This window comes from Temnothorax americanus, unplaced genomic scaffold (assembly GCF_048541705.1).
Source record: "Temnothorax americanus isolate GAGA-0224 unplaced genomic scaffold, ASM4854170v1 Scaffold231, whole genome shotgun sequence".
NCBI lineage: Eukaryota > Metazoa > Arthropoda > Insecta > Hymenoptera > Formicidae > Temnothorax > Temnothorax americanus.
Window position 1 is genome coordinate 47,510 of NW_027509373.1, and position 15,993 is coordinate 63,502.

Consider the following 15,993-nt stretch of genomic DNA (forward strand, 5'->3'; position numbering starts at 1 on the left):
CGCAGCACGGCCACCTCCTTCGCGACGAATCTGTCGCCCACCGTGAATCCTTGCAGGTCGACGAAGATCGTCGTCGTTGTCGTTGCCGCTGTTGCCATTGCGTCGGCGCGCGTTGGAAAAAAATTAAAGAACAGACGTTCGTTTAAGTTGCTCGTTCCTAACAGAGTCTGAGAAACGATGGAAAGAGCCCGCGAATTTATATATTCCTCGTTTCCGGGATAAAAACACGCCCACAATCACATTTTTCCGTTTCCCGGATGAGGTATCCTCGCAATCGCATTTTCAGTTTCCCGGGATTTTCCGTTAGATAATTTTGTGCACCACGTTGGTCAGCGGACTGTACTCGATGACGCGGTCGTGAACGATAAGACAAAAAACTGTGGTTTTCGGCGGAACGTTTTCCTAGTTTTTGAACTCGATGCGCACGTCCACGGTGGCGCTCTTCACCGATTCGTTTTGACGGGAACAATCGATCACCGCGAGCGGCGAATTCGCGCGGAGAGAAGAGCGCGTCGTCGCGACCGTTCCCGTAGTACGTTCCTCGAAATTTAGCGTACATCTCGTACAGCACGGCAAACTTGTCGCTTTCGAAATCCACGTTCACGTCGTCGTAGAGATAGAATTCCGAGTTGAGATACAATTTCACGTTGGCGAGCGCGCAATGATCGAACCTCGAGGCGTCGCCCGCGAATTCGTTTCGCCGTCCGGTCTGCAGCGCGAATGTGACGTATCGCGGCTTCTCCAATTGCGGCGCGGCTTTCACGGCCCACGAATGCTTGGTCGTGCTCTGCAGCAGGGAAAATTCGTACAGATCCCAAGAGCGAAAGCCCGCGCTCAGAAATCGTCCGCTATCCAACGTTCGCAACAGCGATAATTTAGTCACGTCGTTCAGCGCCACGTGAGGCATACGCCATTGTACTTTCAACAACGTAATTTTAGGATCCTTATTGGCCGGATCTCTCGGCACGGTCTTCTTCGGATCTACGACGCAGTTGTGGTCGCTACGAGAGCGTATCGGGATAAGTTCGTGTCGCGCGTTTATCACTACGCGTCTGTAGTCCTCGCAGAAACCCAAAAGAATATTCAAAGGTACGCAAAAGTTGAATTGATGCGACGCGTTGTTCAGATTCGATTTGCTCGTCGGATAACTCCATCCAGCGTTCTGCAGTTTTCTGGCTTGTTCGACGGTCAGCGACACGTAGTTTTTTATCGTGCTGGTTATGCCGACGTTTCTACACCGGTCGATCTCCACGCCGTCGAGCTCGTATCGAATTTTGTCGAACATAAACGCGACGCAGTTATTGACTAATTTCGCGTATTGTTCCTCATTCGTCGCGCCGTCGTCGTTGAGTCGTCCCTCGACGTACAGAAAACTGTCGCACGGCAGCGTATACAGATCCTGCTGCTGGGTATTCGTATCTCGTCGTTGTGTCCGAACGTCGTGTTGACGTACGGGTTATACGTGTGAGTCTCGATTCCGACGATGCGCTCGTCGAAGATCGGCTCACCGCCGATACTCAGGATGTCGGCCATGATTTTTCCTCTCGAGGTAGAAACGGCTCGAAGGTGACGCGTTTCTCACGGCGAGACCCAACGATCGTAGGAACCTGACGTTGGCGTCGCTGAGAACGGCTCTCCTTCCTCCTCCGCCTCTTCTCTTCCCCGCGCTTCCGATCTCGTCGTACAACGGGCTAGCTCGCTCGTTCGCACAATTCGCGCTAGATCCGTTCAGAACGAGCATCCCTCCTCTCGCTCTCTCTTCGGGGATACGCGCACACACACACTAACCGTGACGACGACGTACGTGCAGTTTGATCGTTATCTCCTCGCCGCGAAAATCGATAACGTTTCGCGCGACGATCGGAAAGTAAATGATCTGCGTCGGGGTCTTCGACAGTTTATATCCCGGTGAAACTTTTGGCGCAAATTCGTGTATCGCGTGCACCGAGCGTCCATTGCTGTACGCTCCCGCGGTGATGCTGCACTCGATGCAAATTATGTTCACGCTCATGACGTCGACGGGTCCGTCGGAAACGTACCATTTGTTCGGTTCTAGAATACGATCTCTCGAGAAACCCAAGAGAGAACCGATGTTGTTCGGTTTTGTAAAATTCACTCGGTAGGCGCACTTTATCTAGCTCCTCATGGTATTCTCGTTGGCGCGAAGAGCGAGTACTCTGTCGCCACCGTCATCGTTCTCGTACACGTCATAACCGTCACCGTCGTCGTCTTCGTTCTCGTATACGCTATAAACTTCGTCGTCGTCGTCGTCTTTGTCCTTCTCCGTTCGGTTTTTGTCTGTCGCCCGTCCGGCGTCGTCGGTCCTTGGTTTTCCTCCTTTTTCTTTAATTTTTTCCCTCTCGCGACGTTCGCGATAGAGAAGAGCGGCGCGCAGATATCTGCTCACGGCTCGCAGCTCGTATGATCCTTCCGGAACGACGATTCTCCGGTCGTCCTCGCCGAAGTAGAAGCGATTGTTCGCGGACGTAACGTTCGGTATCGAATTGTACGTCTCAAAAGTCGCCAAACCTAGATCGTAATCGCCGTCGCTTAGATCCAAAGCGGGAAAGTGACTCGCCGTAAGAACGCTGCTGGTTCCGGTCAACGTGAGAGTCAGCGACATCGCGGGAGAACGTCGATCTTCCGCCGCTCCCCCAATCGATCTCGCGGAGAAATCGCAGGCACAGCTGCCCGCAGATTTTCTGATCGAACGTTTGGAACGCGCGACGATTGTACGTCACAATCGCGCTCTCGCCGCCACTGTCGTCGAGATACCGCGCGAGATCCTTCGGCGGACGGAGATTTCCAAAGGCGTCGAAGTAGATCGCCGAGTTCTTTTTTTTCGCGTAAGCGACCCAGTGCGTGCCCGGGCCTACCGCGTCGTCGAGGTTCACGATGCCGCACTCCGCGCATCGCACCCTCGTCGGCAGAGCGTCGCGCATAAACACCCCGCGGAAAAACGGCACGCGCAGGCGACGCGCCGCTCGATCGAGCTGCTCGTCAGTCGTGACGCCGTACGGAGGTAGACGCGCTAACCTCGCCTTCTTACGCGAGCTCGCCTTCTTACGCGAGGTTTTTTTTTTGCCGACTCTCCTCGCGCCACCTCTGCGCTTCTTATACGGCGCGAGGTACAACCCGCGACCCTCTATCGCGCGATTGTGTCGTTGCAATTCGTCGAGTTGCTTCTGCGCCGCTTTGTTGGCGCTCACCGCTTTGGCCACGCCGGCCGCGCCACCGATCAAGGAACCGAGAGCGCCCAACATCGGTAGAAAGGGCAAAAAGCCGCCGCGTTTCGCCGTCGGAATCCCGTTCCTTTTCTCGTTTTTCTTTTGCGTTCCGTACCCATGCCCAGCTTCGTTTTCGCCTTCATAGCCGCCCATACGGTCGCCGCGGCGAGTCTCTCGCCGGCCGTAAAATTCTTCGCAGTGACGCGCTCGCGCGCTTTCTCGGCGAGCCGTCGATCGGCGACGTGTCGCTCAGCGGGCTCGCCGCTTCGCGAATACGCGACGTCGTGCTCCCGACACGCCGCGTCCAACGGATTGATGCCTTCTTCGCCGCGCGTTAGTCTTTTCGCTAGACGCGTACCGGGCCCGCAAAACTGATAACCGGGTATGTGCAGCTCGAAAGGAAGAGCGTTTATCGCGCGATTGAACAGACCGGTGCCGCGCGTTTGGTTGCGGAGGAGGAGGATTCACTTCTTCTTAGTTCGAACGGGAAGTCGATGATTCACCGTTCACAGGGCGAAAGCGATTGCACTCGTGACAGTCCTTGATGAGCGGCGGCGGACCGTCTATGTGCGTTCGCTGCCACGGACGATTGTAGTGTCGCATGCACGGGCGATATCTCTGCACCTCGGGATCCACTCGTATATGTTCCGGCAAACGGTACCACAACAGGTGCACGTATCTCCCAAATTGACGCAACAGAAGGACTTTCGGAACGTATTGCAACCCCTCCACCGTTAGATTGAGAATTTTGTAACCGTCCACCAGTATGGGAAACACACTACTGTGAGACATCTCGCCGATGCGCGCGAACGATTCGTTGCTTTTAGAAAATAAATTTTTGTTTTTTTTTCTACGGATACGGCGACACGCTCGCGCTACGTATACCCGCGCGCGAGGAGTTTGCGCACGCGCGACGAAACAAAACGACGTCCGCGCTTCCTTCTCCTTTTTTTTTCCGGCGATCGAGAGAGACTCATCGCGAACGAACCGAGCGGAAAAACCTGAGAGAAAAAGAGAGAGGGCAAACATGCGATTCGTGCGACAGACGGCGACGATAGGAGTCTTGAATCTGGATCGCAAAACGTCGGCGGGGTCGGGCGCGACCGAGAGAGGAAACGAAGAATCGCGCAGGCACGGTCCTTTCTTTCCGAACGTCGTCCGTTGCATCATCTGCGGTCCCTCCAATTGCGGCAAGACGAACGTTCTGCTGAGTCTGCTGGAACAACCGCACGGTCTACGTTTCGAGAACGTATACGTGTACTCGAAATCTTTGCAACAACCGAAGTATCGATACCTCAAACGATTGTTCGAGCCTATAGACGAGATCAGCTATCGAGCGTTTTCCGACAATCGCGACGTCGTTCCGCCCGATGAGGCGCTTCCCGACTCGGTCTTCGTCTTCGACGACGTGGCCTGCGACAAGCAGGACAGAATAAGAGAGTATTTTTCCATGGGTCGACATTCGAACATCGATTGCTTCTATCTCTGTCAGACGTACGCCAAAATACCGAAGCATCTCGTGCGCGACAACGCAAATCTGTTGATCCTGTTCAGGCAAGACGGCACCAATCTGCGCCACGTGTACGACGATCACGTGAACATCGATATGTCGTACGACGAGTTTCGCGCCTTCTGTCGCGAGTGTTGGCGACGCACCTACGATTTCGCCGTGATAGACAAGGACAGCGCGTTGCGAGGCGGACGGTACAGACGGGGTTTCCACGACTTCGCCGTGCTGTAGAGCCAATCAGTGCGCTTCGTCGAACGACGCGAGTATGAGCGCGATCGCGGAGGAGAGGACCGCGCGAGAGATAGCCAAAACGCGCGCCTCAATTCGCAGGAAGTACGCCGTTCTCAGGGCCGAAAAAATTGAGAGCGATATCGCTCTGAAAAAGTGGTACGAGGCTATCGTCGGACCTCTGAAACGACTCGCCGACGACGTGGAACGCACGAGTAAAGGACCGGGCAAGATCGAAGACGACGACGGCGGTGGCTTTGCGTTTGCGAGAAAAATGAAAGTGACGAAGAGAGCGAAGAAGGACAGCGAGAACGACGACGACGGTGGCGCCGATCTGGAGCGCGATTACGGGGAGGACAATGACGACGTTTTCGCCACGCCGATCAGGACGACGACGACGACCGCGGAAAAAAGAAAGCCGACGCGGCTGATTTCGGCTCCCGCGACGACCATGACGAGCTCCACGCCGATTCGCGGCAATTCGGCCCAGTTTTTACACAGAGAACGCGAGATCGTCTCGGAGACGACGACTACGCAGGAAACTTCCGTCGGGGAGTCTTCGAGCGCGACGAAAAGTCGCGACGCTCTGGGTAGCCAACTAGGACCGTTAGGACGGGAGTACCTGGGCGCTCTTCTGAGCGGCGACAAAAATAAAAAGATCGACCACGTCTACGGGGTGTATCTTGGCGAGAACGGCACGATGCTGGGTAACAAGCGATTCGAGATGAATGCGGACGACTTGTATTCGGTGATGAAAGCGTCGGTGGTGGAGAGATTCAATCGCACGCTGAAAAACGACATGTGGAAGCTCTTCACGCTCCAGGGATCGTACAGATGGATAGACTCGCTGCCGCGTCTCTTGTCGAATTACAATCGTCGCAGACACAGAACGATCCGAATGCGTCCGGCGGACGTGACGCCTACCGTCGCCGAAAAACTGCTGCGCACGGTGTACGGTCGCGCGAAGATAGCCGCGCCGGCGAAATTTCGAGTTGGCGATCCTGTGCGCGTGAGCAAATTCAAAACGATTTTCGAAAAAGGCTACACTCCCAATTGGACCACCGAGATCTTTCGCATAGCCAAAGTACAAAGGACCAATCCCGTTACGTATCTGTTGAGGGACATTCGCGGGGAGGCGATAGCCGGAGGATTCTACGAACACGAGTTGCTACGCGTCTCCAATCCCGACGTCTATCTCGTGGAAAAAGTCCTGTGCAAGCGCGGCAATCGAGCGTTCGTGAAATGGCTGGGAATGGACAGTTCGCACAATTCGTGGATAGATAAGGCGTCTGTGTTGTAAAAAGAAATACTTAGACATTCGTAGAAACGCGCAACGCTTACTTCATTGTCAATAAAAGTTTACACATTCGTCGATTTGTTTCTTACGTGTTATTGATTTTTACGATAAAACCATTTTTACAGCGTACAATATTGTTTCCCCCTTTTTTTTACAACGGTATTTTGTAATGTCTCCACAGAAGCGTCACCTCGCCGTTCGACGTCACGTATCGCTTGTCGTCGTGCGGACTGAGAGCTAATTTTTGCTCTGACACGGTGTAAACCTCGTGCAACGTCGAGCGTATGCACGACTGGCGAGTCTTCAGCTCGCGCGCGTTCCGCAGGCACGCCACGTAATCCTCGAACGTGATCCTCTTCGCGACTACGTTTCTCTTGATGCCCTTTATTCTCTTGGTGTCGTCGCGTCCGAGTACCCTGTAAGTGTACATCTTCGCTCTGAGGCCCACGAACTCCGTCATGATCGCGCCGTTGTTCTCGTCCTTTATCAAACCGGGCACCTTCTTGTTGATGCGCGGCATACCGTGCGCGTTGTTCTCCGCGTAGTCGCTCGTGTCGAACCTGTCTATGTCGCGCCTCATACGCTCGTACGCGTCCTCCAAATTTTTCGAGAAGACGCTTCTGCTGTGAAAGTTCGGCTTAGCGATCAACGCCTCCGCGCCGTATCTCCCGTCCCATCGCGTCACGAGACGCACATCTACGTGATCGCGCACGTTCTCCATCGTCTTGCCGAAGACGGCGTTGTTCATCAGTTTGTACAAATTCCGTTCGAACTCGCTGCTCGCGCGCGTCCTAAGCGCGGTGTTCAACTCGATATAGACGCGAAGGGCGAATCGCAGAACGCGGCGAACGAGCGTCAGACGAGTAGGTAAGCTAGGCCAATTCCGATCCGGGGATCTGAGGGGGGGTGAGGGGCGGGGGGAATTGTGGGCGGGCGGCGGGGAGGGGAAGGGGGGAACCGCCGCCGGGGGGAACCGCGGGCGGAGGGAGGAACCGCGTTTTTCGTGCGCCGCGGGTGGGAGGGAGAGGGGGAACCGCCTTTTCCGGCGCCGCGGGGCGACCGCGTTTTCGCCGCGGAGCGGGACGAGGGGGTCCGCGTTTCGCCGCGCCGCGGAGTCCGCGTGACGTCACGCGGCACGCTCCCGCTCGCGTTATCTCTCCCTCGCGCATGTCTTTTTGCTTGCGTTCTCTTCCCCCCCCGTATTTGTATGCATACGTTAATAACTTATGTATTTGTTCAAATATGAGGAACGTAGCACAATTTTATTACATTTGAGAATTGTATTTTCTCTGGCTATTGCAAATGTAAATAAAGTTACTAATAAAAGGTTATTTGATTTAAAAAAATACCTTTATTGCGCAATTTAAGAGTTATATAACATTAAATGATTAAATTATAACATTTTATATAAACCTAATAGATTTGAAAATATTAATACACCGAAGATAAAATAAAGATAATGATATAACGAACGATAACATAGTTTACAAAAATAACTTTCTGCATGTATTACGCGGTATTTAATAATGTGTATAAATTATACATTATTACTTACTTATTTAATATACAATGATTTCAGTTTTATAGAAAGCAAAGCATTATTTTACGCATGAACAAGAAATGATACAATAATAATTTTGGTTTGTTATGTAGCGCAACTTTAACTGAGGAAGTAAGAAAATAATTATAGTTCATGGCAACTTATTTACCTAAAACACACAAATGCAATAACACGATTAAGATAAGGATAGAATTTTTATTAGAAAAACGATTAGCCTACCAATATTTTTATTGAAAAAGCGATTATCTTACCATATTTCTTCTTCCTCCTCCTCGTAATCCTCACCGAAAAGTCTTCGTAAATAAAAAATGTCGAACTCATTGCATTCCCACAATACGTTCTGCAGTTCGCGATCTATCCGCCTCTTTTCCCGCACCCACCGCCAGTGATCTATATTAATAAATCCTGGGATATGGTAGTCCATACGCAGCTGTAAGATAAACATTAAAAATAATATTTTTTCTTAAAACACGCGCACGCACAATAAAAAAAAAAATACTCACGCAATCTCGGGGGATGCGGATCCGCACCCACCAGTCCTCCATTTGCACCTCGATCCTTAAAATGCGCTGCACCCATCGCGACCACATCCACTAAACAGAAAAAAGAACATTTAAAAAGCTCTGTATTACGCTGTTCACTACACTTTTGTCACACTTTCGCACCAGGATGCCCCTCAGGAAAAATACTTCTATAAACTTCATCGTCACGCACTCAACAAAAATTCACGCGGAATCTCGTCGCTAATCGTCCTACTGAAGATGTTTGTTATACTGACCGCGCACTAGCCCGAGCTCAACTTATAGGGCATCGAAAAATGAAGAGAGAGGGTTGTACGTGATTTATCTGTGACATATTATATTATCAAAAACTAGCTATCATGAAAAATAATCTTCTACTTACCTTTGCATCTTGCAATCGCGGGTGGATACTCTGAACCGCTATCGAATAAAACGAGGAGCGAGAATGCGCGCGATTTATCTGCGGCGTATTATGTTACGCAAAAATAATTCTCGCGAGAAAAAAAGACAGCTATTGAACTGCTATCAAACATCGTTAAAACATCTTTTAAAACAACTATTAAACAAATAAAAACAGCCATGAAACAGCTCTTGAAGAGCTTTAAAACAGCTAAAAACAGCTAAAAACAGCTATGAAACAGCTATCAAACAGCTATAAAACTGCTATTGAACCACGATCAAACAGCTATCAAACAGGTATTGAACAGCTATCAAACAACTAAAACAGCTCTTGAACCGCTATAAAACAGCTAAAAACAGCCATTAAACAACTAAGAACAACTAAAAAAACAGCTAAAAACAGCTTTTGAACAGCTAAAAACAACTATCAAACAGCTCTTGAACAGCTATAAAACAACTAAAACAGCTATCTGTATAACAGCTATCTGTACAACAGCGATCTGTACAACTGCGATCTGTATAACTGCTATTGAACCGCTATCAAACTTATTTTAAACAACTAAAAACAGCTTTTAAACAGCTATCAAACAACTAAAACAGTTATCTGTATAACAGCGATCTGTATAACTGCTATTGAACTGCTATCAAACTTATTTTAAACAACTAAAAACAGCTCTTAAACAGCTAAACATCTATATTATACTACAATGTATGTGGGAAAAGGAAATAAAACGTTTATATATACATATATAATTTATTTCAAAAAAATCATAATTTTTTCAGGTGTAGCGACCACCAGTTAAATATTTTTAATACATTTTGTAATGCGCAATTCTTAACATGTTTTCTGCATCTTACAGTATTAGTAACATCTAGATTATTTAAAGATTCGATATCTTCGTAATCTGCATCCAAAGTCTCAATTTTTAGATGTTTTCTCGCTTTATTCTCAAGCAGATCCACCAGCCATTCTCGTTTCTGGTATCCCTTGACGTACACAAGAGTCGACGTCTCGTCGCCCTCTCCAAGTACGGCCGATGTAATTAGATGTTTCGCCATGCTGTAGGACACGTTTCCATCCTCCTATCGTAGTCCATGGTGATTCGCAATCAACCAGGAAGCGCATGATCTGTCGGATTTCGCGAGGAGACTCCATGGCATGGGACATGTAAAAATGTAATGTGCCAAAACGGTCCCGTTTCTCAGAACCGCCACCTCCTTTACGACAAATTTCATCCCGACGGTGAATCCCTGCAGATCGACAAACGTCGGTACGATCATAACGAAACGGCGGAGCAATCTGTATCTTATCGCGGTACATCAGTGTCTCTTATATTGTAATATCTGCGTATATTGCAATATCTGCTGATATTGCAATTTACATGAGTTTGCGCACTACGTTCGACAACGGACAGTATTCGATTACACGATCATGCAAGATGAGACAATAGGCGGTAGTATTTGCAGGTACATTTTCTTTACAATCAAATTCTATTCGCACATCCACGGTGGCGCTCTTGACAGATTCGTTTTGTTGCGAGCAATCAATGACAACAAAAGATCCTTCCATCAGGAATGTATACAAGCTGCAAAGCGTATCGAAGAAATCGTATCCGTAATAAGTTTTACGAAAACGCGCATACATATCGAAAAGAACGGCGTATCGATTTTTAGTAAAATCCAGATTCATGTCGTCGTACGGATAAAATTCGGAGTTTAGATAAAGTTTTATGTTGGTCAAATTACAGGCATCAAATACGCTAACATTTTGAGACATGATATTCTTGCGGCCGGTCTGCAGCGCAAAGATAACGTACCGCGGCTTCTCCAGCTGAGTCGCCGTTTTGACGGCCCACGAATGCTTGGTCGTGCTCTGCAACATAGGATACTCGTACAGATCCCACGAACGGAAACTGACACTAAGATATCGCCCGCTTTCCAAGGCCCGTAGCATAGATAACTTATTGACCTCGTTTAACGTAACGTGAGGCATTCGCCACTGTATTTTAAACAATTTGATTTCCGGCTCCGTCGCAGGATTTTCTACAATGCAATTGTTATCGCTACGCGCACGTATCAAAATTAATTCGTGACGAGCGTTAACAGCGACGCGTTTGTAATCCTCGCAAAAACCCAGCAACAACTTGAGCGGTACGCAAGAGTTGAAGTATCCTTCCAGTAAGCTCGATGTAACGTCCCAGCCAGCATTCCGCATGAGTTGATAATCATTATACGATAGCGATATGTAGTTCTTGATGGTACTAGTTATGCCAACGTTTCTGTTGCGATCAATCTCCACACCATTGAGCTCGTATCGAATCTCATCGAACATGAACGCCACGCAATTATTCGCAAGCGTTGTCACAGACTCGTCATTCCTTCTCTTTATTACCAATCGTCTTTCAACGTAGAGAAAGCTTTCACATGGCAACGTGTATAAATCCTGTTGTTGTATGGGTATTCTTATCTCATCGTTATGTACAAACGTCGTATTGACGTACGGATTGTACGTATGTGTCTCAATCTTGACGACGCTGTCGTCAAAAATCGGTTCACCTCCAATGTTTAAGATATTAGCCATTTCGTACGACGAAACCCAATGATTTCAAAAATTCAACGTTCGACGCAGTGAGTTTCTTTTTTGGCGATCAGATTGTCTTTTTGTTTCTCGTCCGTCGCACCTGCTCAGCTTCGTTCAGTACGAGCATCTCACGTTATCGCTGTCGTCTTCGTACATGCAGTCTAACGGTAATCTCTTCTCCGCGAAAATCAATCAATCGACCATCCTGATCCACGACGCGAAGCGTCAAGTCCGAAATGCTCCGTACGATGATCGGAAGGTAAATGATTTGTGCCGGCGTTTCCGATATCTTATATCCTGGTGGCACGCTCGGTGAAAACTCGTGTATCGTGTGCACGTACTTGTCGTTGCTGTACGCACCCGCTGTCACGTTACACTCTATGCGAATGATGTTTACGTTGATGATATTTAGCGGAACATCCGATTCGTGCCATTGTCGCGACTCCAGCACGCGATTCGCTGAAAATCCCAGCAGCGATCCAATGTTGTTCGGTTTTGTGAAATTTATCTGATAAGCGCACTTGATCTCGCTCTTCATCGTATTGCTATTAGCATGAATAATAATCAATAGGTGCGGTTCATCTTTGTTTGTCGAGACATTATTTGATGGGTCCCATAAAAGAGCGCGTTTCAGATACATGTCTATATCACGCAGTTTGTACGATTTTTCGGGAATGGTAATCTCCTTGTCGTCGTCGTCATAATAGAATTTATTGTTCGACGAATTTACATTCGGTATCGTGTGATAGGTTTCAAAATTTGTTAGACCGAGCTCGTAATCGCCATCGCTCAAATCCACGGCGGGAAAGTAGCTTACCGCGAGGATGCTGCTCTTGCCGATGAGCGTAAATGTCAGTGACATGTTTTAATGAATACTGAGATTAAACAGCGTAACGCCGGTCTTTAAATTGATTGTCAACCGATTGTAGAAAACGCAGACACAGTTGTCCGCAATTGCTCTGATCGTATCGTTGATAAGGCGTGCGATTGTATTTTATTACATTGTTCTCTAGATACTGCGCCAATTCTCTCGATGGTCGAAGATTGCCAAAACTGTCGAAATATGTGGCACAATCTCCCCTCTTCGCATACGCCACCCAGTGAGTACCCGGTCCCTCAGTATTATCCAAATTCACGATACCGCTCTCGTTTCGACGTATACCGCCGATCGGTTACGAGTCGCGCATGAAAACACCTCTAAAATATGGAATGCGCATACGTTTTGCCAATTGTTGCAGTTGCACATTGGTAGTTACACCCTTGGGAATTTTTAGCGTCCCTTCAACGTTTTTTTTTTTTTGAGACTCCCCGTCCGCGTTTGTACGGAGCGAGATAAAGTCCGTGACCTTCCATGGCGCGATTGTGACGTTGCATCTCTTCCAGCTGACGTCGCGCGGTTTTGTTATCATACACGGCCTTTGTGCCTCCCGCCGCTCCGCCGACCAACGAGCCGAGAACCCCTAATAACGGAAGGATCGGTAGGATACCACCGCGTTTCACTACCGGAAGTATTCGCTTGGTCTTCTTCTTTTTCTTCGTTTTCAAACCCATACCGAGTTTCGTTTTAGCCTTCATGGCCGCCCAGACGGCTGTAGCCGCAGCTCTCTCTCCGAGAGTCGAATCGTTCGCGATGACACGTTTTCGCGCTTCCGCGGCGAGTATATTGTCTGCCACGTGTCGTTCTGCGAGATCGTTGCTACGCGAGTAGGCTATGTCGTGCTCGCGACACGCCGCGTCCAATGGATTAATACCCCGATCACCTCTTGCCGATCGTGTTTTTAAGCGAGTTCCCGGTCCGCAAAATTGATAGCCGGGGATATGTAATTCGATCGGAAGCGCGTTTATCGCGCGATTCAGCAGACCTCGACCTATCTTCGGCGGCATTCGCCGTAGTTTTTTATCAACGGCGGCGGACCGTCGATGTGCGTTTGCTGACACGGCAAATTATAATGTATTAAACAGCGCCGATATTGCTGAACCTCCGAATCTGCCTTGATATGTTCGGGAAGCTTATCCCACAAATAATTTATGTGATTATAAAACTGTCGCAGAAGAATGACCTTTGGTATATACTTTAACCGCTCGGCGGTTAAATCGTAAATATCGCTGTTATCCGACACGAGCGAAAACATTTTAACGACTGAGCATCTCAGCTCTACGCGTCTCTATAAATAGGCCAGCTTTCTCGATATTATTATTTATTCGTTGTGGAGGGGAGTTAAAATGCGGTTCGTACGACAATCGCGGACGATCAAAGTGACAAACTTTGACGATAGGATGCCATTAACGAAAGAGGTACGCAAACATGGAGGCATGCTACCGATTTCTAGACGCGGTATCATCTGCGGTCCGTCAAATTGCGGCAAGACAAACGTCTTGATAAGCTTGCTGGAAAGTCCGCACGCTGTACGTTTCGAGAACGTGTATGTGTACTCGAAATCGTTGCAACAACCGAAATATCGATATTTGGAGAATATACTAACACCGATAGAAGAGATTGTCTACTTTACGTTCTCGAATAACAGTGACGTCATTCCGCCGAGCGAGGCACTCCCGAATTCTATTTTTGTCTTTGATGACGTGGCATGCAACAAGCAGGATACGATATGAGAATACTTTGCAATGGGCCGGCACGCGGACATTGACTCTTTCTATCTTTGTCAGACGTATGCGAAGATACCGAAGCATCTTATACGCGACAACGCGAATTTATTGATTCTGTTTAAACAGGATGGTACCAATCTGAAACACATATACAGCGTAAACACATATATGTCTTACAAAGATTTCAGTAAATTGTGTCATACGTGTTGGCAACAAAAGTACGGATTCGTGGTGATAGACAAGGACAGCGCGATTTCGAATGGTCGATACAGAAAAGGATTTAACGACTTTGCGATACCAAAACGTGGTTAGTTGTTGTCGACGCGTCGATTAAACAACGTTAGCGCAACATGGACAGCAGCGAGGAGATTTGAAAGCGCGAGAGAATCGTGAAAGATATTGCGAAAACGAGCAATTCGATTCGCAAAAAATATCACGGCTTGAAAACTGGTAAAATGGAGGAAGATATCGCGTTGGAGAGACACTTTAAGCCCGTCATCGAACCTATAAGGCAGATTGCCAAAAACACCGTTGCTGGCAAAGAATCTGACGTGTCAAAGATTGAGAATGAAACGGCGTGGGAAGACGAAGAGCCGAAGCTCAAACGACAACGACCAAATGCCTCGTTTAACGATTCTGTAATGGTATCAACTCCGGTTACGTTGAAACGATCGATAAATGTGCCATCTAATTTGAGCAAAATAACAAAAACTTTACAACCGCGTAAACCGAAACGATCGAAAGGTTCATTGAATGAACCACCGATAATCTCTGCGCCTTCCGTACAACACACAGTGCTCGCAAACGAAGATGTTTTCTAAACCACGAATGACCCACTCGTGATGTCCGTTCAACAGCAGTTGCAAACATCTGAGGGTCAAGAAACGTTGCGAGATCAATTGGGTCCATTGAGCCAAAAGTACATCGGGGCAGTTTTGAGCGGCGATGAAGAAAGCGGTATGGACATCGCGTACGGTGTTAAATTCACCAACGATGGAATGATGCTCGGTAATAAACGTTTTGACGTGAATCATGCGGACAACATAATTATCGACGGCATACGATACAATGGTACACGCAGTCTTTTCGAATTAATCTTTAAGAAATATCGCGATGACGATATCTATACGGAGGACGATATGCAAACGTACAAAAGCATTCTGTTGATGACGAGTGTTCATAAACGCAATTATGATGCTCACGCTCAAATAAAGGGCAACGGGAAATACAAGTACACACATATAATCGGGCCGCTGATTTCAGGTAAAAAAGCTGGAAAAGGTATACCACGTGCCATGACAGGCAACAAGATCGACCATATAATTGTACAATCGATTTCGGGTAAAAAAGCCGGAAAAGGTATACCGCGTGCCATGACATTAAACGACAACAAGATCGACTATGTTCATTGGGACGATCCCAACGAGCTTGTAGATCGTCTCCGATTGCTCAAAGCTTCGCGCCTAGCGGGTCACACCGGTCACGATAACGAAATCCTGTCGATTATCGAGGAGTTTCGCGAGGCTGGACTTATTATAAATTAAGTGGCGCGACAGCGAGTGATTCAATAAACATCGAAATGCCGATCAACAAGTTTGGTATATCGCTCGGAAGAGGCTGTGTGGAACCGTACTATCAATGGAGAGGATTAATCAGAAATTACGTGCGAAATAACGCTCTTTGCATGGTCGCCACCGACTTTGACGCAAAATCGCGCAAGATTCGACGGATAGCGCCGCTTGTAGATGATGGCGATGCAGCTAACAAACGCTACGTGCAGCAGAACGTGCAAATTTTGGAAGATCGACAGGATGAAATGGAGAGAAAGATGGCTGTATTCCAGAATAATATGCAAATTACCCTAAACAAACTTCAAAAGATGATTCAAGATGTAATTGCGAATCATCGCGAATAGATAAGAACGTACATTTGATATCTGCGTCAGTAGCGCGTCATCATCATGGCTGGTAAGAAGCAATCAGCTGAGAAACGGCGGCTGGTGGAAGAATTACACGCTCCTGCGAGAAGAAATTTTTCTCAAAGACGCGTCATAGTACGCGGATAC

General features: G+C 48.1%; 2 protein-coding genes across 3 annotated transcripts; both read right to left on the reverse strand.

Moving 5' to 3' along the window:
* Positions 1-303: 303 nt before the first annotated feature.
* LOC143898522 (uncharacterized) lies at positions 304-2,011 on the reverse strand. Its single transcript, XM_077408082.1, has 3 exons — positions 1,805-2,011; positions 558-1,405; positions 304-337 (listed from the first exon to the last, which is right to left on the reverse strand). Exons 1-3 carry the CDS (start codon positions 2,009-2,011, stop codon positions 304-306), a joined length of 1,089 nt encoding a protein of 362 aa, XP_077264208.1.
* Positions 2,012-7,705: 5,694 nt separating this feature from the next.
* Positions 7,706-14,268, reverse strand: LOC143898521 (uncharacterized). Of its 2 annotated transcripts, none has more exons than XM_077408081.1 (3): positions 8,327-14,268; positions 8,075-8,253; positions 7,706-7,971 (listed from the first exon to the last, which is right to left on the reverse strand). In XM_077408081.1, the coding sequence occupies exon 1, from the start codon at positions 13,206-13,208 to the stop codon at positions 12,606-12,608; it is 603 nt and encodes a 200-aa protein (XP_077264207.1). In that variant the 5' UTR covers positions 13,209-14,268; the 3' UTR covers positions 7,706-7,971; positions 8,075-8,253; positions 8,327-12,605. The 2 variants fall into 2 exon arrangements, with proteins under 2 accessions (XP_077264207.1, XP_077264206.1); XM_077408080.1 differs by having other exon boundaries at positions 8,327-12,599.
* Positions 14,269-15,993: the final 1,725 nt, after the last annotated feature.

Bases quoted from the DNA above. Each gene is read 5' to 3' on its own strand.
- LOC143898522 (XM_077408082.1), bottom strand. From the start codon at position 2,011: ATGAGCGTGAACATAATTTGCATCGAGTGCAGCATCACCGCGGGAGCG. The intron at 1,406-1,804 runs GTACGTCGTCGT...ACGAATACCCAG, and splicing joins AGATAACGATCAAACTGCAC to CAGCAGGATCTGTATACGCT. The intron at 338-557 runs GTACGCTAAATT...CATCGAGTACAG, and splicing joins TTTGCCGTGCTGTACGAGAT to TCCGCTGACCAACGTGGTGC.
- LOC143898521 (XM_077408080.1), bottom strand. From the start codon at position 11,324: ATGGCTAATATCTTAAACATTGGAGGTGAACCGATTTTTGACGACAGC.